Source organism: Rhopilema esculentum, chromosome 14 (genome assembly GCF_057945365.1).
Source record: "Rhopilema esculentum isolate cy_ngs chromosome 14, ASM5794536v1, whole genome shotgun sequence".
Classification (NCBI taxonomy): Eukaryota; Metazoa; Cnidaria; class Scyphozoa; order Rhizostomeae; family Rhizostomatidae; genus Rhopilema; species Rhopilema esculentum.
Window position 1 is genome coordinate 1,024,177 of NC_142828.1, and position 20,770 is coordinate 1,044,946.

Genomic DNA, 20,770 nt, shown 5'->3' on the forward strand with positions numbered 1-20,770 from the left:
GTTCTTTAAATAGTTGACTTTGTTTTTGGTGTTGTCAAGTAGATCAAAGATCAAAATTATTGTGACTGGTGAGACGGGCATGGCTTTTACGTATGAGATTTATAGCAATTTGTATAATTTGCATAATTGCAAAAAGATTTATTCTCGTGTTCATTTTTTTTAATTTATAACTTGAATTCCCCCCTTACATTTTACGTGAATGGTCATGATGCCTTTGCAAAACAACACTGTCATTCCATCAAACCAGGCAAGACGTAATGAAAGTAGCCCGGAGGTTGTAAAGAACTCTAACCCAGATATATGGCGTTTTAAACGACCCACTTATCTGCCATACATTAAACAGTAAATTGCTTTCAATTTATTCAACAATAAATATCTGAAACCTGAGCGAATTTTGACCGCTGATTCTTAACTCCTAGTAATTTGAAACCGCCAGAAAGGTGTCCAGTGTCTACTGTTTAAGGGAAAATCTTTTGCAGTTGAGACCCTTTCAAGTTTCGAATCTCTTAGTCACATAAAGGCTGCTGGTAACTTTTTTTCAGGGGGCCAGTTGGGAACATGGTACATCAAGCCTCTTTTTTGATAAGATGTAAATAGGTTTCTATAAAATTTATGGATTGCTTGTGTTGTCCTGTGAAGAAGTATTTTCTCTACACAAGTATTGTTTTTCATTATATATCTACCAATTATTGCTTAGCATAGTTACAACCATGATATTTATCAAAGATGTAGTTTAGGACAACTAGAAAGACCTAGTTGGCTTTTGAGTTAGGTGTGATCTAATCATTTATTGAAGGTGTTACCCATTACCCTAACTTTATGTAGCTGCAGATTTTACTTACATATAACTAATTATTTTTGTTTCTTCGATCCAAATGAATTGCCAATTGTGTAGCCTTCATGCATACTGATAAAATATTTAAATGAAATGAGTATAGGTGCAATGTTAAACATCATTTTGTGTTTTTGAGAGAGTGATAATTAACCACCAGAAAGGGTATATTATAAAAGAGAATTTGCAATGTTTTCTCTTAATTTATGATATTTCTCTCTTGTGTTCTGAATTTCATCGATTTTCTCAAACAAACACTTTTTACATAGACTTTCCTTGATCCAGGTGTAAAACCTCTTAACTGGGAGATGTCTGCCTTTTTTTCCTGAACTCAGATAAACTTCTCTCTGAGATGGATTCTTGCCTTGACGTGTCCTTTAATCTGATCCTTAAAATTTAAGTGAAAGGATAATTCTTCTATAGTCCTGTAAAATGCAGAAACATCTCCACACCTTTTTCTAATTTTGTTAACATCTTAGTTCTCAGACAAAACAAAATACTACAGCAGATTTCTATGTACAGACTTTTATTTTTTTTTTCTTAGATCCAAATGAATTGCCAACTGTGTTGCCTTCATGCATACTGATAGCTAATTTAGATGGATTTTGCATAGGTAGTTAACCACCAAAAAAGGTATATTATAGAAGAAAATTTGCAATATTTTCTCTTCATTTATGATAACTCTCTTTGTGTTTCTCAATTTGATTGATTATCTCAAACCAACACCTTCTACTAAGACTTTCCTTGATCCAGGTGTAAATCTTCTTATCTCTGAGATGTATGATTTTTTCCTGAATTCAGATAAACCTATCTCTGAGATGGATTCTGGACTTGACACCTCTATTAATCTGATTCTAAAGTTTAAGTGGAGGAATAATCCGTCTATAATCCAGTAATATGCAGAAACATCTCCACACCTTTTTCTTATTTTGTTGACCTCTTTTCTCAACAAAAAAGTCCTGTGATGAAATTGTGACGAAAATTAATTACATATGAATCATTTTCTATTCTAGCAACTGAAATGGCTGTTGACCTTCAGCAAGAAATTGCAATATATGCAAACAAAATTGTATCCAAATTGGAGGAAATTGATTCCACTGGGTCAATTACACTATTAGTACCTATATTTCAGGTACAACTTATTCAATATACTATTTGTGAAATAATTTCAAATTATTTTGTGAGTTCCTTCCCATTGCTTCTTGAATTAGTAAATGCTATGACTGACTTCCAGTTCTTTTACAGGATGTAATTGTGAAAATTCTTCAGTTTTCTTCTAAGGCATACCAAGTCAGAAAGGTATACTATGTTTATTTTATCAATTTATCATTATTAATGTTCAATTCAATATTAAGTATCATATCAACTTTCCTGTGCTATTTTTGATGTGTTTGTTTTTCTGCAATGAAATATTGTTTAGATCTATCTTGTCAATGGCAACTAGATAATCTCCTCCACTTTCCCTTTCCAAAGAACATATGTTTGTAAGCACAAATTCATTTTTAACATAAAAAGTGCAATGCTCTTGTCTGGGTCAGGGTGCTATTTATTCAAAGACTTCTTTTGACCGCAATCTTTGAAAAAAAATTTACAGTGAAAATCATTAGGATTTTTTGTTGGAATATGTCAAAAAGGCAATAAAAATTATGCTGTTAAAATCAAGCAGGAGCCACAAAAATAAATGAATCGTTTTGACGAATAGCTCATTCTAAAAACTGCAGTTATGTTTAGAAGAGATGAATCTGTAGTGTTGTGACTGAGGTGCAAACAGAAAATTTTTCAGAAATTGATCATATGGGAGATCGGTTCTTTCTGTGTAGCCTCTTAGGTTCTCTTTTGTTTAAGTCAGAGTTGCTGGAAATTAGAACACGATTAGCAAAATGAGGTGCAAATAGCAAGTACAAAGTTAAAGCTTTTTTTTCTTGGTCAAGAAACAACTCGGGAAAAGACATGTTTAGTGGATAAAACAATTGAATAAAAGTTGCCCACTTAGTGAGATAGATAAAACAATATGTAACAGCCCTTGCTCTGGTATGGGTGATAAGACTGTGAATTGACCTGACAGAGAGAAGTGCAGAAGTAAAATCTACACATTGAATTACAGAGGATGGGTAAAATCTAACAGAGATTCTCCTCTATGCTGTTGAGAGGAAAGGGCGACACTGCTAGAAATGTGGAGTGGGGGTATAAATTGTTTTACAACATGACAGCATCTGTTTTCCAGTTTAGGGTCTACTTATATTTTATTAGAAAGGAAACAAATTGGGAAAGATTGTACATCGTTTATTGAATGTTTAAAATGAAAATATTTTTGTTAACCCAGGGGTGTAGAGATAAAAAAGAACAGGGGTCAGAGGTGCATGTGAAATTTCCTCAAACGACCATACCAATAAGAGGAAATTTGTTACTTTTTGTAATGGAACTTGGTCCCTTTCAGCTCCCCTAGCAGGAAAAAAAGTGCTAAAAAATGTTTTGATCTTTTTTGACAAATGCGGTTATTTTTCTTTGGGCATTTATATTCCTTCCAAACTCCCTAACTTTTCATGAAGTGTATAAAACTGTTAAATTGCTTATTTCTAGTTGACAATTTTTTACCTATGATCCAATTTCCTATAGCCAATTATCACACAATCATGAGGAAAATAATGCCCTGGTCTAGATGTCTGTTTTTTAACCTTCAGTGCTGAAAATGGGACTTTTGTGTATACAATAACATTTCCCTTTTCCCTGGTGTGTCTTTAAGCACAATCTTCGGGCTGCAAATTGAAAAGATTCAATTTACACATGTGTTATTTTTACATTTTTTAGGCCATGACAGATGCAGTTAAGAAAGAAAGCCTTTCACTTTTATTGAAAAACTTGAAGCATAGCATTCCTGAATTGTCACATGTATGCCAAGCTGATTTAAAGTCAAGAAACAAGTCAACAGTTGATGTATGTATCAATTGCAGAATGTAGAAAAATTTGAGTGATTATTAGAATTTGATACAAGACGCTATTAATATCATTGCAAATTGATGACATCATAAAACCTATTTTTAGAATTTGTAGATTTTGATCACATAGCCTGAAAAACTGTGAATCATAGTTCCTGAATGTGAACATGTCTCATGAAAAGCAGTAATCGAACTGATTATGAACATTTAAAAATTCCTTTGAACATTTAAATGAAAAGAGAACAACCTCCTCCGCTTTGAAAATAAAAAACAACAACTAAAACGTATGCGATTCTGCCATTGGGCATCATTTACTTGAAACCCAGTGTTTCGTACAATTGGAAGAGCACAGTAGTCGTTCCGTGTAGGCAAAAATAGTCCGTTTTTACCCTTAAGACATCATTGGTAAACGTTTTTCAATAGGCAAGCGAAACTGACTGGGCAACAGTCATGTACCCGCGTTTCTGATTGGCCTATTTCGATCCACAGGGTATATAGATAAGAGTTCGTATTATTTAAATCTATGTTCTGACACTTTAAACTCTGAAGTGTTTCAGACGAAAAGTTTAGTATGTTTCAAAATGTTTGCTTTCTCAAAACCCCAAAAAAACTGTTAAATCATATCTCGTAATTGTTTCTATCTGGGTTGTATATCAACATGTTTATATATTCATATGTTGTAAATAATTTCTTAAAGAAAATAGCACCATTTATTATCAATTCTTGATGTTTTAATTTCAATTATTTTTTCAAATATTGCAACAAAATTATTTATGTTTTAGCAAAAGGCAGACGTTTTGAGGAAGATGGTTTTTGTTATTAAACAAATTGAAAGACTTACTGGTGATTTCGATCATGCTGGTAGTACGAATGCTAGTGCCCTAGAAGTAGCAGATTCAACTAAGCTGAGGGATCTGAGAAGTAACTTCGCACTGGATTATGCCATAGAGCAAAATTCAATTGTGTCCACTGAACACTTTGGTGACATGACATCTGCTGCTTCGTCCTCTCCACCAGTTGATGATAGTTTTTCTTCTTTGGCATCAAATATTCTAGAAGATTCTCCTGTTAGCAGTAGAATTGGGATTCCTTCACTTATTGTGTTGTACAAAGCAATCAAGTCAAGAATGGAAAAATTTCACTATGATAAGGTAAATAGCCATATTGTCCCATTGAATTTTAAACAATCTTATAATTAGCATTAATTAAGGCTTTCATACAATGATTAGTACCAGGCAAACGCTACCTTGAGGTTGAAATTCATTTTCCAGAATTTCATAATGCGTGAATTTGTGAACAATGTTGCTTGTGTTTTGAAATCATCTTTTTAGAAAGCTTATCGAAGTTACTTCCAAAAGTACTTCTATGCTCGATTGACAGTCCTCGATTGACAGTTCTATGCTCGATTGACAGAAAAGTTTGTCAGACTTCATTGTGTAAATAGACTTGATTCATTGATTAACTGAGAGTCTCTTGATTCACTGATTCATTTCTTACCTTTTCTAATATAACCTAGAACATCATATAATTGAATAGCATGTATTTTGTTTTTTTAGTCCAGCCAACAGATGAAATATCAAGGTGGGAAAAAGTTGCTGTCAAAGGTTTATCAATTCAGTGACATGGCTACAACACTTCATGACGCTAACGGTAATTTCTACAAATTTATGAAAAATTTTGCAAAGAACATTTCTTAGCACTGAATTAAAACTACTGTCCTGGTTGCATTTTGCCTTGTAAACAATTTGAAAGCAAGTCAAAACTCTCGCGGTTTGCACAAAGCAAACCTGCAATCTTTCGGCAGCTGACAATTGCTGCGAATTCTCGATCCCGTTGTTTTAGTTAAAACGATTCTAAACACCCTCTTGTAAATTATTCTTTCATTTTTGAAAATTTCCAGTAGGTGTTTCAAGGCCTATAAAATCTTCACAAGATAAACAATACTTTTCAAAATTTATGGAATTACATGTGACAGGTTTTCATCAAGAAAGGCTTAATAAACTCTATTGAAATCTAATTTCATAAAAACAGTTTGAATTTCGTTTCTGTCCCAATACTTTGAAGATAAGTGTATGCCTACCTTATCTCATTACAGACATTAATAAATTTTCTCCATATGGTATTGGTTACGCTTCTTCCCATTTCCTTCTCGAATAGAACTTTGTATTATGGAAGAGAGAACATTAAACTGCGCGGTTATCACCATATTTTGCTTGCCTTTGTCAAAATATATTTTGCAAATTTTGACTCCTTGATTTAATTTACCAATTTTTTGCTACAATTAATTCTTCATTGAGCAATAAAAACACCCCTTATTTGTTTGGTTTTGATTGGTTGAAATGATTATAAGGGAACTTGATAACGTTCAAACCTTGTCTACTTTTGCAATTTTTTTAGAAGAAGAAAATCATACCTCTAGCAGATTGAAGGAAAAGACAATGAATTTGAACGAGCTTGCTGCTGATTTCGTTTCAATGGCCATTGATGCATCAAATGGGTCATTTCTTTATGAGGATCAGGAAATGTTAGGCAAAGTCCACGAGAATGTTTTAATTTTGCTCAACGAAGTGTTAGAAATTTCCACGTGCAATTATCAAGATGAAACATCATTTGCTATGGCTGGTATGAACTGATTAGCTGTTGTTTTATTTAACTAATCTGTTGTTGATCTATGCACTCTTGTTTGGGAATTTTGCACTTCAATGTATATAGCCTATTGATTCGAGCAAAACATGCCAATTTTCTTGCCAAACATGCTTTTATTTTTTAACTATCCATAGCTTAACTTTTACATTGTGTTGCCTTGATTGCTGATATGAAACGCAATGAAAGCATATGTTTTTTAGATAAGATATCATGTGTAAAATGACAGCAGATGTGTAGGCCTACTTCATGATATATATATGCTTGATCAAACCTATACCCATAACTTTCTGCAGAAGATGTTTTTCAAGAGCTCATTGAAGAAGTCAGAACTTGTGCATATGAAAACAACTTCATTGGCCTAACCGAATCAACTTTCCAGTTTCTGATCAAAGCAAAGGATGCTGGGAAAGCTTTAGAGCAAATCAGTAAGGAGAAGGATTCGACTTGGCAACCTGGGTTTATAAGAGCTCTTCAAGAGGGTAAAGAAAACAACGTTTTTAAAATATCTGGGATTACGCGTGTGGATATATTAGTTCATGTTTGCCATCTGTGCTTGCATTTCTTGAAAAAATGAAAATAATTCAGTTTTGATGTTAGGATATCAAACCTATCTTTCACGCCATGATCTTTAAGAATTCTGTCAACTTCCACAGCTTTTTGTATTTTTGATATTTATTCATGAAATCAAAATAAAAATTTATAAATTCTCGTTGTGGTTTTTGTTTCTAGAGATAGTCGTTGTCGGGTTTTCTAGTTATTTTCAAAGAAGCCATTTCTCTTGTATTTTTAGACATTTTTATTCTTACTTTTCCCTAGCATTTAATCATTAATTCAATTAAACTTAATAAAAGCAATACTAGAGCACTAATGTGAGTTCAAAGCATTTCATAAACACCCTTTCTAGCATCATATTTTATGATCATAACTTTTCTTTAGGGGTAGCGGATGTTGAAGACACTCTAGATTATCTTATCAGCGATATTGAAAGCAAAGCACGATTAGATTCTCTCACAAGGAAGATGAAAGATATCTTAAAAACTCTGGTGGAATGGCGCCTGCTTGCAGTGAAAACTGCCAAAGGTATCTATTCAGTGAAACTCTTATCTTCGAAACATCTCCTTTTGAATGAATTGTGAAAATCGATATCATTTTGTCCTGTCCTTCTCACTTCTTGTCCAAGCGTCCTAAGAGGACGTCCAAACATTATATAATAGACTGTATGGGTATACGATGTGGTGAGAAGTTAGCCTTGCTCATGTTAAATGCTCTATGAGAATTGTTTAACATTTTCATGATCAGAATTCATAGTCATCTTCTTAATATGATGAATGGCCTTTATTACTGCTAAGTTGATATATATCTCAAACCATTACCCAAGTCAAATGGAGTATCTACAAAAGTCATAAAATCTTACAAAAGGCCGTAGATTTAAAAATATTCATGTTATGTCATCAATTTTACATAAATTCTTTTCTCGAGAAGTTAACAATGCTCCTTTTACTAACGACTTGTCTTGCAGACAAACATGCTGTCTCGATTAGTAATACGTCGATTCTAGGCAAAAACAAAGACGAAGAAACAACAGAGAAAAACTTGAATGAAGGTATTGTACTTTTCGTTTTGCGTCATGTTTGCAGTGCAAGTCAACGTCAGATACCTAAATGAATATGATGTCAACTATTATGATAAAACACATCTCCCCTGTGCTGCATTGCAAATCCCCCCCCCCCTCCCCCCCTGCCCACTTCAAACTTTTTATCGTTTTAGATGATAATTTTCATGCTTTTCATGCATGACCTTAGCGATTCTTCTTCTTAATGCCTTTTGCCTTTCATCTGCTATGTCATCCTCCTCCTTTCAAAGACACAAGTTTGCTTTAACCCAAATTCGATTTTTGATTTCTCTTGCAACATGCAGCTCTTAAACCCATCTTAGCATTTCCCGAAACAATCCGGTTCTTTGATGCTTCGTTATGATTTCTCCATTCAGTCTCCGTTAAGGCTGATTAGGCTGTGATTCGTTTGTCCATAGGTATAAACCTGGCTGTAGAGAAATCAAGCTTTGGTACAATAGTTGATCAGTTCCCGGAAGCAATAAATGACAATGACTATAGGAAAGTTGAAGTTCTTGCAAACAGATTTCTCGGAAATATCAAGATAGTTGGAGACCTGCTGCAGAAGATTTCTCTTCACTCATCCCTTGAAATTAAGTAAGTATGATTTCACATGGTATTCAAACATTGCCTATTCATTTGATTGTTTTAAATTATTCATTACAGCTTCTTTTAAAGACGCGAATAATTTCGCTCAATAGGCTCTTCTGAAATACATTGATAGAAGCAAAATACTTTTTCATAATCACCTTTTCTTCTGTCTTTATTGTAGAGAACTACGTATGCGATTTCACCAATATTTAAAAATAGCTGGAAGTTTTTGTTCACAAGCGAGGAAAGCCGTTCTTGCCTCAGAAAATCCAGATTTTATCAAAAGTCTCATCATGACAGGAAAGGGGATGGAAGAAAAGAAACAATCATTTGTTTCCTGCTGTAAAAAATCCTTGAGTCCATGGCTTGACATCGCTCAGTTGACTGTGTGCAAAAGATCGGTAAGAAATGATTTTGTATCGAGATGGTCTCAAAGTAATCTAACAGCCCCTGCCAAATTACTTTTGCAGTAATTTTCCTAAATGCTTTCTCAATCACTCGCGGTCAAAAAGGTATCGATTTACCATCTCCAGATTTTCTTTAACATTTTTCAGCAATGGTTTGAAAATTCTTGAGAAGTACCAAATTAGAGTCAGTGGGCTCTTTATAAAATATGAAGCGCTCCAAAACATGGCCTTTTTCTGCCCCTCTAAAGAAGCAGCTTTAGACTGCACCTGTTATTTTGTTTATAAGATCACTACCAGCCAACATGTAAATAAAGAGTAACATTGAAAGAAAAAGCAAATCCTAAGCCCAAGCAATGAAAACTCAAGAAATCAGGAATAGGCCTTTGATTCCTCGTTTCAATATGACACGCAAACATGTTTCTTCCCATCTACTTTTGCTGCCAATCTTATTGTCAGCAATTTTTATTTTTACTGTTTTCTTATTTTGGAGATGGAGATAAATCAGTGGATTTTTAACATAAAGCGTGAAAGGCCCTATAGAAGGCGTTGCACACGCTTTAGTGTAGGCTATGATCGCATTAAGCATGAAATCGGGAGCTGCAACTTAGAACTGTCTCATTCTTCACACCTAAGCAGTTTTTCTGTAGCTTTTTTCTGATTGTGTGAAGTTGTTTAACACACTTTGACTTATATAATTCTTTGCTAGTTGTAGCGAATTGTAGAGCCAATTTTTTTCTTGTTAAGGTTTCAGTTTTTCATAATTTGACGAAGAAAATCGAAAAAGTCATAGAGACTTTGCGTGCAACTGAATTTTTGGAGAACAGCGAATTCAAAGCTTACATTGCAAAGTTATCTGCTATTATTGGAAAAACTGGTGAATCGATGTTTAATCAGGCAGAGGTTTGTTCAAAAAATACGTTTACATTTCTGTTGGATTTTTAGAGCCTTTACCAAAGCCAGCCCCTTGAAATTGCATCATTGAAAAAGTGAACTTTTGAAGTAGGTGTCACCAACGTTGAAAATGCCGTAAAACGAAGCAATGAATTGTTTGAGTAGGGTAAATTTCGTCATTGAAGTTAGCAAAATCTTTAATCAGAAAAATGCAATGTGTAGTGCCATTGTTTGTTCAATATTATAATGTATGTGAAATTTTATGTCATTTTTTGTTCTTAGTTTGTTATTGCTTCTTAGCAATACTGTTTTCCAAGTAAAAAATTTTTATCATTATTATTTTTTGATTAATTTTCGTTATTATTAATCTTTGCTGCTGTAAAGATTGAGAGTTTCATAGCACTCTAATTCACTGAATCTTCAATGGCAATCTACACACTTAGTTAACGATTAATATCTCTTGCTATAGGCCCATGGAACCCGAAATTCTACCGATGCGTTTTTGGTGGAGATGTCTACTATCCAATGGGCCTGTGCTGTGATCTGTCTTTTTGGAATTGTTGATAGAATTGCTCAAATGAGATTAATTGAGACAGCTAAGATGGACAACAATCAGCTCAAATCTAGAACGATAGCTTGGCTTTCTGTGTTGAATGAGCTAGCCGTTTGGTATGTTGTCATAACTGTTGTTTTTTGCATTTTTACTTCATTTGCTGTTGCCTTCATTTACCACATAAAGCTGCTATATCGGAAAGCATCGCATTTAATAAAACTGTTTTTGGTGACTTGTGTAGAACTTGGATAAATCATGAAGTTATTCAGAAGAAGAAAAAAAGGGGGGAAGATGACATTTTCAGAAAAAGAGAAATAAAACAACAACATTGTAGTCATAGACGAACGGTGTTAGGATTTTTTATCCCTGTCTCCTTTGAAATTTTGATGTGAAGCTGTTAGTGAATCTACCATCTTGTATCATATTTGTGTATGCTACCCTCCCTGTGTTGATGTATTTGTCTCAACCATAACGATGGCCCTACTTTTATGGATCTTTCGTCTTATGATAAAAGTCTTAAGGCCCTTAGTCTTTGAGAATGGTCTTACCTCTATGGATCAACAGCTATCCCCAGGATCTTTTCAATTTCGAGGTTGGTATGAGATTCTCTAGTATCAGCACAGATTGTTTATTTCATAGCTGGACAGATAAGGAAGTATCGGGTGAGATATCTGAAGGCATTAAAGACCTTGAAGAAATGCTGCAGAAGTTAGCTGACGAAGAATCTTCAGCAAAAGATTCCCTGGAATTGAAAGCTGACGTCATAATTCTTAAGCGAGAGTTCATGTCAAAGGTAAAGTATTTGCTTCACCTCTAAGTCGTGGCCTTTCTCGTTATAAGCCATAATGTTGTAGAAAAGGATAGAGTTATTGAGTGGACACCATTATCTGAAGACAATTGGAATAGGATGGACTGTTTTTTTTGGAATCAAAGGATTTTTATATTTCAGAAAGCACCCACTCCCCAAGAGCAATAGCAGATACTTTCCTAATTAACCATAAAATCATGTTTTGAGGCTTACTTGGCCTAAGGGTGTTTTTCGTATCAGACACTTTGTTCGCCGAGAAAATAGTGTGTTTCCTTGCCAAATGGTAGGAATGGATTCTTAGCTTATATTTTCTAGCAATGAATAACTCGTCAATCGACTCCAATCATGAGATTTATAGGAGATGCATTTTTCAAGTATAAGTTGTACCTTTTGTAGCCATCGATTAAACTAGCAAAGTGTTTTGATTCAAGACTGAAATCCTAAATCTTAACATCTCTAGATGCTGCTTCTAAATGAGCTGGCTGACATCTTAACCCAAGAGGTTCGTGAACCCATGAGCGTTTACATTGATCCTTTGGCTAGTCTTTCGTTTGCACCAAATTTGCGAAGTTTTAAAGCGATCCAAGAGGCTTTCTTCGAAAAGATTGACGCTGTTCACACAATGTCGTGCCTAGCCGTTCAAGATTCTCCGTACAAATCAGAAGCTCATCTCGTTTTTGTTGCTGCAGATGATTTAAAAAACATTTCTGAAGAACTGGTGTCTACCATTTCTTTCTCAGGTATATACCTATGTCAGAAAAACGTTCAAGCATCAGCTTTTTCGTTTAATCCTACGATTGCGCAAAGTTTTTTAAACTTTAAAGTTTTCACTAGACGTTTGATTTATACCCCTCTCTGTCTCTTTAATTAATTCCTTGCCAGGTGATTTTAATCATTACTTGTGTAGTTTTGAAAGATTCTGGCGATTCTGATTACCATATTTGGTTGCTTTTAAGTGACACTACCTTACCTCCTAATACCCATGCCTTGAGCTGTCGAGACAAGCTGAGAATTGTTCAATTATTCAAGAAACATAGATTTAAATGTTTAAGAGGGGCTATTTAGAAAATACAAAGGAAATATTGGATCTATTCTCTCACTTACATATGGTAAGTGTTGGAAAAAATCACGACATTTTTTAGTTTCATGTGTAATTCTGTTGACTTGGTTTTTTTAAGGTGCTGCAAAGAAGAGCGTCGATTTTCTAAAACTTCGTTGGAGAGTAAAGGCTACATATCTTATTAAGGTTTTGATGATTGTTCCTGAAGTGAACTACTCCGCTGTGGCAGGTAACCATTTTGATTTCAATTAAACTGTAGTTTGATTTCTGTATTCAAGAAACTTTTCAAATAGCACCGTTTACCTTTCAAATGATCTTATCAAAGCAGTTTCCACCAGACGCTCTTTAGAGTAGGAAGGAAGGAAGAAATTTGAGTATTATTTGCTTAGAAAAAGTGTCTAAGTATGATATTTTATGGGCTATCTGTGCTATTTTCAAACTTTGCCCTACCAAATCCTATTTATTCAACAAGAGCTTTTTATTCAAACGTTACATCTAATTTTGATGACTGTCCCAATATTTTTATACATCTAAGTTTGTCCTAAGTATGATTTAAATCTATATATTCTTTAAACATTACTTTTGCAAGTGTGTGTCTAATGAATTACTTATCAATATTGATTTGATAACTTTTTGCTGACTTGAGGTTTATTTCTTAGGTGTAACGCGCCATCTTAAGACTGCCTCGCATTTGGGAAGGTATGAAGATTTGATAGCTATCCTAAAGGATACGGGGTCACCTCCAAGAAGCCGTGTTAACAAAGATTCCTGGAAATTGAACACGGAAGTATCCTACCGTGATGACTTCTATGATGACCAAATCACAGATTGCAACAGCAGTGCTAGCAGTATCCTTGATTATTCACTATCAAGAGGAACGGATGCGGTATGTTGTCTTATTTCGTGAAGCTTTGCGTTTATTTAAAACTGCATTTGCCACCTAAGTTAATTCATAAGCGCTCCGTGTTCTTTCTAAGTATCAACTATCTTTTCCCGACGTAGACCTGACATGCGAAACTTAAGACCTTAACGAATGTTTTTTCAAAATTTTTATTTTTCTTTCAAATATTTATTAAAATTAGGTTTGCAGTCGTTATATGAGCTTAAGATCCAACTATATTATGAAGACTGTACTGGCCAAAGCCTTCTTTATTTTGGAACTAAAACCGTTTTTCTACTTGCAGTTGACCGCATCTTCTCCAAGGCAAGCAACCTCAGATCTGAACTTCTTCAGAAACTATAACACGCGTCTTACAGAGGTAATTTCTTCGAATCTAAAATGACACAGTGAAACAGATCCTATTCAAATTCTTTCAGTTATGCAAATAGTATGAAGAGTGCATGTGTTTATCGTCTTTGACCTTCTGTTCTCCTTTTCTTTTCACGATGTTGATTTTCAGATTCTTCCTAATACACAGCGATTCAATTTAGGAATTGTTTTGAAAAATACCAAGACAATAAATATAGTACAAACACAATAAAATAGAATACAACCAATATTTCTTCCCGGTACGCAGGGCTTCATCAGAGCTACTAAATTAAAAACAACGTCTGTACAGTTTATTTAAAGTTAACAATGTATCAATTAAATATATCTTGTGTAATTCAATTAAATTACAGATGTAATTTCTAGTGAAATTCTATTCGTAGCTATTATATGAAGAGGTTACCTTAAAACCAGCTAATATAGCTGTTTCATCTAGTTCTTTTTCATTTATTAACCCGTCTTAATCATTCAGCAGGATGCTCTCCCGCCAATGCCTTTGATCCAAACTCCGGACACCTACAACCCAAGATCTTCGGTCTCATCAACAAGATCTGATTCTTCCCAAGACACAGAGATCTTCGTTGGAAGATTAGCAAGGAAGGTTCCGCCTGTTCCTGCAAAGAAACCCATGCCAAAAAATAACCAAAGTGGCGATCACATTGGCACCAGCTCTGCCCATGCAACGAACAATGATTATGAAATGAAAAATAGTTCAGCTATAGACAGAAACGGAGAATTTTTAGGGAAAGAGGAAACGAAGATTTCTAAGCCAATAGCGGTATATCCACTTCATGTATTATCAAATGCCAAATTTAATTCAATTACTTGTTTCTTGATGTTAATCAAGATCTACATTTCAATTCGTCGTTTCATTTTCATATTATGTTTAAAAGGCAATAAGCATCGAGTTGTTTAGAAAATTGCATTTTAAAGCAGAAAATATCCGTGACCTTTTGAAAATTCTTGTTTTATTCATTTTTGCCTTCAATGGTTTATGGCTCTAAGAGATTCTACTGTTAAGCCAAGGTTACACGAACAAATGGCGCATTATGTTTTATGCTTGCTTAGATAGCGTATATTTGCATGAACGTTTGGTGTATAGAACAAGCCGGTTCTAAGTTACAACTCTGAGTCCAACGTTTATTTATTCAACAGGCAACTTTTAGGCTACTCTCTCAGTTGCCCGATGATCGCATTGAGTATGGAACTTGGAGTTCCGACTTGAACTGTTTTGTTTTATACATCAAAAGTGTGTACAGATCTGCCTATACGGCATCGAGCACTTTATGACGGACCGGTAAACAGTAATTTTCATTATGTTCATTTATAAATATATGATAAGATAGGATTAATGTTTTCAAAGAATAATAACCGGTGAATGCTTATCACTTTTTGAAATGTTGTTGTTTAGTGTAATATTGAATTTTCGTAGTTAGGCCGATTTTGCTTGATTTTTTATTTTGCTGTTCCTTCTAATTTCCGTTTTTTTAATCACAGCGTGAAAGCAGGTAATGTTGTTTTTTGTTGAATTCCTGGATTTTTGTGAAAACAAGACTTTTCGAAATTGCAGGCTGCAGCCCGTATTTTGCAGCGGGAACTCGAAGAATGGGAAGATGACGGAAACACCGTGATAACGGTCGTGAGACAGATGACCAATCAGATGCTGCAAATGGCCGACTATGCTAGAGGTGAAGGATTGTTAAGGGTAAGAAGAACTATTTCAAACTCTTTTCTTCATGAAAATGTCATGTCTCGTAGTTCATACAAAAAAATTCTTTTTGAAAGATGTTTGCATGCTAAACACATCCGCCATTGTTTTCCCTTCCTATGCATAAAAAATTGGCCTCTGTTTTGTGATTGTTTTTCTTGCTTTAGTAAAAGCATTTGATCGATGATCTATCTACTTACTATATTTTTCTTTCCCTTAAATTTCTAAATAGCCATCAACCGTGTATCTCAACCAGCGGCGTACCGCAATTTAGGGTATCTGAGTTGGATAACTAAGGGCCCCCGATCAAAGGTGCCCAAAACATACCCATGTCTTGTAGCATGTAACTCAGCTACCCCTCAGTTAACAAGAAACCTTTACATCTTGCTATTGTCCTAGACATGCGCTATACGTTTTGATGGGACCTTCTAGCGGTTCGTAAATAGGGGCACCCAGGTGCCTCCGTTATGTCACTGCACACAACGTCATGAATCATCCAATTTTCAGATTCCTTGTCCCTTTCTTATTTTCTCGGTCCTAGCCCTATCTCCCCTCTATACACCCCTTCACAATCTTACCCACTCTCATCTGCATGCATACTAATTTCCACTGCTGCAATCAATTCTATTACTCTTGCAATCAAATCCTTTCCAGAGAAAACAGGATTTCATCAATACGGCGAAGGCAATTGCTGCCAACGCCAACATTGTTGCAAAGTTTGCCGTGATCATTGCAGATTGCTGCCTTGATGAAACGTGAGTAGATCATATCATGGTAAATACTGCAGTCTCTTTTGGTATCACTTATGCGGTTCTTTATTTTCAACAAAGCAGAAACAGCGGTTCAAACCCGAATTAGTTAATGCCATAGCAAGTTTCCAACCATAAAATCCCAGCCATTTTTTGTTTTGCATCGAAATCCTTTGCTTGACGATGCAATGCAAAGCTGCATTATCCAGTTGACCCTCAGATATAAACAAAGGTTAGGCCAAAACGAAACTGCTGGCAGTTTTTCAGCAAATGTTTTTATTTATATCAAGATATATATTTAAAATGTGTGAATACTTTGAGGATCTCGCTGATAAAGAATTAGCTTCCTTTTAATGAAGTCCCGTATGCTTGAGCGAAATACTGGTTAATTTGGTTGCAATTTTCTTCTTTGGATCATAAATCATCTCACATTCATATTGGATCTTTATGCAGGCCACAAGGCCTAAGTCAACGTCAATTTATACTCTCCGGCTTATAAGATCAAAATATTCAAGCTGACAGACGTTGGAGAATGGTATTTATTTGGATGATTTTCAACTTAATAAGTTTGTTCTATAGATTTCAACACAGTAATTGTTTATTTCAGCTAATTTAAGGATGAGCGACTTTAAATGTTCACTAGCATTTGAGCAAACAAGCAATTCGAGGCGAACGAGAGGTGAATAATGTGACGTGACAGTGTCAAAAAGTCGATTGTTTTTATAGATAATCAGTTTCAATAAATAATTAAAATTTTGCGTGAAAAACGGCTTACCGTAATCAGGAGAAACTTAAATGTATGCAATTTTTTATTTGTTTTTTTCGGCAGTTGCCAGCTCAACTTGATGCACTACGCGGAGCTTGTTCCCACCCTCAGCACACAACTGAAGATCATTGCATCAGTCAAAGCAGCCACTCCGGACGATGAAACGGTATTTAAGCCCACTTCAAATTACACAGTTTTGCTAATATAACGGAGAAGTTTTGGCTTTATCGTTAAAATTTCGATCAGTGTTGATGAAGACCGACCATACTGCCCTGTTTTTTTGTTCAGTTTTATTGTTGAAGCTGCCATCATTTTTGATGTATTCAAATGTCTGTCCATGTTATTTTTTTTTGCCATTGTCCAATAGAAGTTTGCAACTGCACGCTTTAATTCTTGCATAAACCCTTTAAGCAAGCACTCTCCGCTCTTTCGCACACGATAATGAATCAGGAACAAATTAAATGTAGCTTAGAGTATAACCCATTCCATATAGGTTTTATAGAGCCCATCCATCATTATAACCCCCCTTTTTAGTAAGGCCTATTTTGTGGAGCCTTCTCTGAGCTGTAGACTTGTCGTGTATCTCTCAACCCATTCGTTGCAGGACAAGTTTCATTTCAGCAAATTTAGCATGCTCATTTGTTGATGTATGAAATATGAGATAGATAAAGCTTTCAGCCAATGGATTCTGGAAATTTTTTAAGATAAAATTTTATTTCAAGGGAAGAACTATTTATTCCCTGTTTTGGTTTTTGGGTTGGCTCGCTTTTCGAAAGAAACAGCATGTATCGAAATGATAATAAATTTAACCTTAGAATGAAAAACAATAATATTGGCCTTAAAAAGTATTTCTATGACGTTTTATCAACATTTGATTCCGTATTTTTCGATGTAGGCCGATGTGATGCTTATAGGAAATGCTGAAAACTTAATGAAATCTGTTTTGGAAACACTAAAAGCTGCCGAGTCTGCGTCAGTCAAGGTAAATCACCATTTTGAAGCTCAGTTTTCAGCAACTTTCAATTGCTTTTTGAAGCTCTTTGTTGTTCGCCCCTTTCTTTGCTTAACTTTTTGGTTTTCATTTTGTACCATGACCCTTTCTGACTTCTCTGCCACCAACCATCTTGTGCAGCCCTGAAATTTTGTGTTAAGATGTGTTTCTGCGATTGGTTATTGATGGTTGGTTTTATAGTTCTACGCTACACAAAAGGAATTCCCTTACTGTGTCTAACTTTAAGTTGCCTTTTTTATCAGTTCCTGCGTAGAGGACTAATTTTATAAAAGACCATACGGCGAACTGAATGAAATTTCCTAACACTAGAATTATAGTTTCTAGATTTATTAATTTTTCTCGTATCCGAGGCTAGTGATGGTTTAAGGCTGCGAGGCTTTTTGAGAGAGAATAGCTTTTGTTTTCCTTTGCGGAATTTGTGTACGTTTTCTCAAGAAGAGCCAGCGTGATTTCCAGTGCCATAAACCAGTATTTTGTTGAATTTCAGATGAGACAAGACCCAGGCACAGATGAAGGAGCGCCACTGAGCAAGAGCGCTACTTTGACGATGCAATGGAAGAAGAAGCTCGACTTGCGACGTTCCATGGAGTCTCTGACAGCACCAACCAATGACCTCGGTTTGAAGATAGTCTCGGTCAGTCCACCATTAGCTCTGACTGACTTGTGATTCAAGTGCCATGTTTTGTTTATAGTATTTAATAGCATTTTATTTACGTAGTATAACTATAACGAATTAACTGTAGAAGGGGTTTTGGACTTAGAAGACTATATCTTTGATCTAGAAAATGTTTTTATCTTGTAAATTTGATGATTAATGAAAAGTAAACCGAACCAAAGTTTGTAATTAGGGCAAATTTTTCACTATGGTTGTATATAACTAGGGTTCTCTATGTACTTTTTATATAAATAACTGATCCATAACAAATCTCTATTATAACCAAATCTATATATTTATATTCAAGGTTAATTAAAAATTTTTGATCGAACTTTCCTAAGAAGAGCAGTCTTTTCTTTCAATTGTATTCAAAGGTTGTTTCAGGGTGGTGCAAGCTCCCTGGTGAAATTAACTTACGTTTTTTTTAATGCTGCCAAAAACGCTGTGCAAGCTGTCAAAAAGAAGGTTTTTTATTAATTATGGTGCTTATGGTATTTCATCCATTCCTTAATTTTATTATATTGCAAACAAAATAATAATGAAGTTATAGGTCTTAGGGACAAAGTGACCTTTGACAGCCTTCTTATTGTTAGTTAATAAAGCTCAATTTCAAGCACTTTTTGAGAAATATCTATCCAAAAATAATAGAAGCAACTTTGCAGAAATTGCAATTGTTTTTAGATCAAATGCGTCGACCTTGATGATTAATTGTACCGCATTTATTAGAAGCCAGTTAAATATAAAAACAAGCAAAGAAGTATGAGGTAACTTTTGTCGAGCTTTCCTTTAGCATGAGAGAAGACTGAAAGAGCATCCGTTGAATTTGTCATGTGCCTACAAAGGACTTGTCGCCATATCAACTTTAGTTAGCCAATTCATTAGTCTTGGTCAGGTTGTCTCTTTTGTGAACTGGTTGCCAGTTCAGTTGATTGAAGGAAGAAATGCTGTTAGTTCTTCTGTCGACAGATTTTATGACAGAATCACAGAGCTTTGGCAGTTTCTTTTTGCTTAGATGATGGAAAACTAGCAAACAGTAGCTAAGGACTTGTTACGAGCTGCTGCACTTTCACACTCCTGGAAATTGAAATTCAATGTCAGTTTATATTATGGCACCAACTTTGATCAGAATTTTCAAGCCTCTAATCAAGTGTTTGCTCCTCTTCGCTCCACATTCGCAAACCCAAACCTTCATGTCCTTCCATTCAATTCAATAGCAAAGTCTACGGCTCAGGTAATAAATCTTGTCTTGTCATCTTCTATAAACTAAAGGTGAATCAGCCACATCGGCTGATCGGTACAGTTTCCATCGTCAGTACAGATGAACAATTTTATTCAGACAAAATGTGATGAGAAAAATAGTTAAAAAACACAGCATTTTATTTATTGTTTTATTTTTGAATTTCCTAGCTCCACAGAATTTCATATCCAGCTCCACATTTCGAATTCCAGCTCCAAGAGCCCAAATCCAGCTTAGAATAAGCTCTGATTACCATTAGCTGCTATACATTTAACCATTTCTAGGAGAGCAAGGTACCTGGAGATTAATGATGAAATTGTTTGTAGCTCAAAGCCCCATCCGGTAGGACATAAAAGAAAAAGAAGCAAAAAAATTTGAGAAAATTAATTCTTTAAAAATTCATTTAAACTAGAATTGAAAATTTTTCAAAAGTATCGAAGCTTGAAAAACTTTATAGTATTCGTAAAAAGTACGTAGTGTAATGGTAGTGCCGTGAATAGCATATGAAAAGTCATGCAAATTTAGATTTATTACACGGCACAAACAAGTGTTTCAGTATCTAGGTCTTCAATATCAGGTCAAATAATTGGGGTTGGTACGTTTTCCTGGAAATGCTGTGCTTGCACGCCCTGATAACTGGTAAACAGCGATTTGCACGCACGCGGCGCCCACGGCAGAAATGACAATGCACGCGTGAGATATCATCAAAAACTGTCATTTATGTTGCCATACTCGGCAGACTGGGCCATCGCTATCTCGATCCGTTCCATTGGTCCCTTTCTTTGGTTCAAGGTATCGGGAGCTTACTGTAGTTTCTAGTCGTGTTTAATTTTGCTCCTCAGAAACATCTCGATCTGACATAGAAATATATATTTAATTGTTTTTTGTAGTTTTCTCAATAACCGTACGGTGGAATCTCAGAAATAAAATAAATTTATTTATCTTTTTGACAAAAGCTCCTTTGATGTTGTTAGAAACCGGAGTGTGTGACAATAGTTGAAGTTGAAAGGGTCTGGGAAAGAAGTCGGCAAATCATTCGA

General features: G+C 35.0%; 1 protein-coding gene across 3 annotated transcripts; it reads left to right on the forward strand.

Annotated features, from left to right (window-relative positions):
* On the forward strand, window positions 1–20,641 carry LOC135696297 (uncharacterized). 3 transcript variants are annotated; one of them, XM_065215650.2, is made up of 26 exons: window positions 1–68; window positions 1,377–1,465; window positions 1,846–1,964; window positions 2,078–2,131; window positions 3,641–3,766; window positions 4,551–4,919; window positions 5,325–5,418; window positions 6,166–6,390; window positions 6,708–6,893; window positions 7,351–7,494; window positions 7,934–8,017; window positions 8,446–8,623; window positions 8,799–9,018; window positions 9,769–9,924; window positions 10,385–10,584; window positions 11,108–11,261; window positions 11,737–12,016; window positions 12,455–12,565; window positions 12,996–13,222; window positions 13,521–13,595; window positions 14,076–14,381; window positions 15,174–15,308; window positions 15,966–16,066; window positions 16,890–16,992; window positions 17,722–17,808; window positions 18,326–20,641. In XM_065215650.2, the coding sequence occupies exons 3-26, from the start codon at window positions 1,854–1,856 to the stop codon at window positions 18,503–18,505; spliced, it is 3,906 nt and encodes a 1,301-aa protein (XP_065071722.2). In that variant the 5' UTR covers window positions 1–68; window positions 1,377–1,465; window positions 1,846–1,853; the 3' UTR covers window positions 18,506–20,641. The 3 variants fall into 3 exon arrangements, with proteins under 3 accessions (XP_065071722.2, XP_065071724.2, XP_065071723.2); XM_065215652.2 differs by having other exon boundaries at window positions 14,079–14,381; XM_065215651.2 differs by having other exon boundaries at window positions 8–90.
* The last annotated feature ends 129 nt before the right edge of the window (window positions 20,642–20,770 follow it).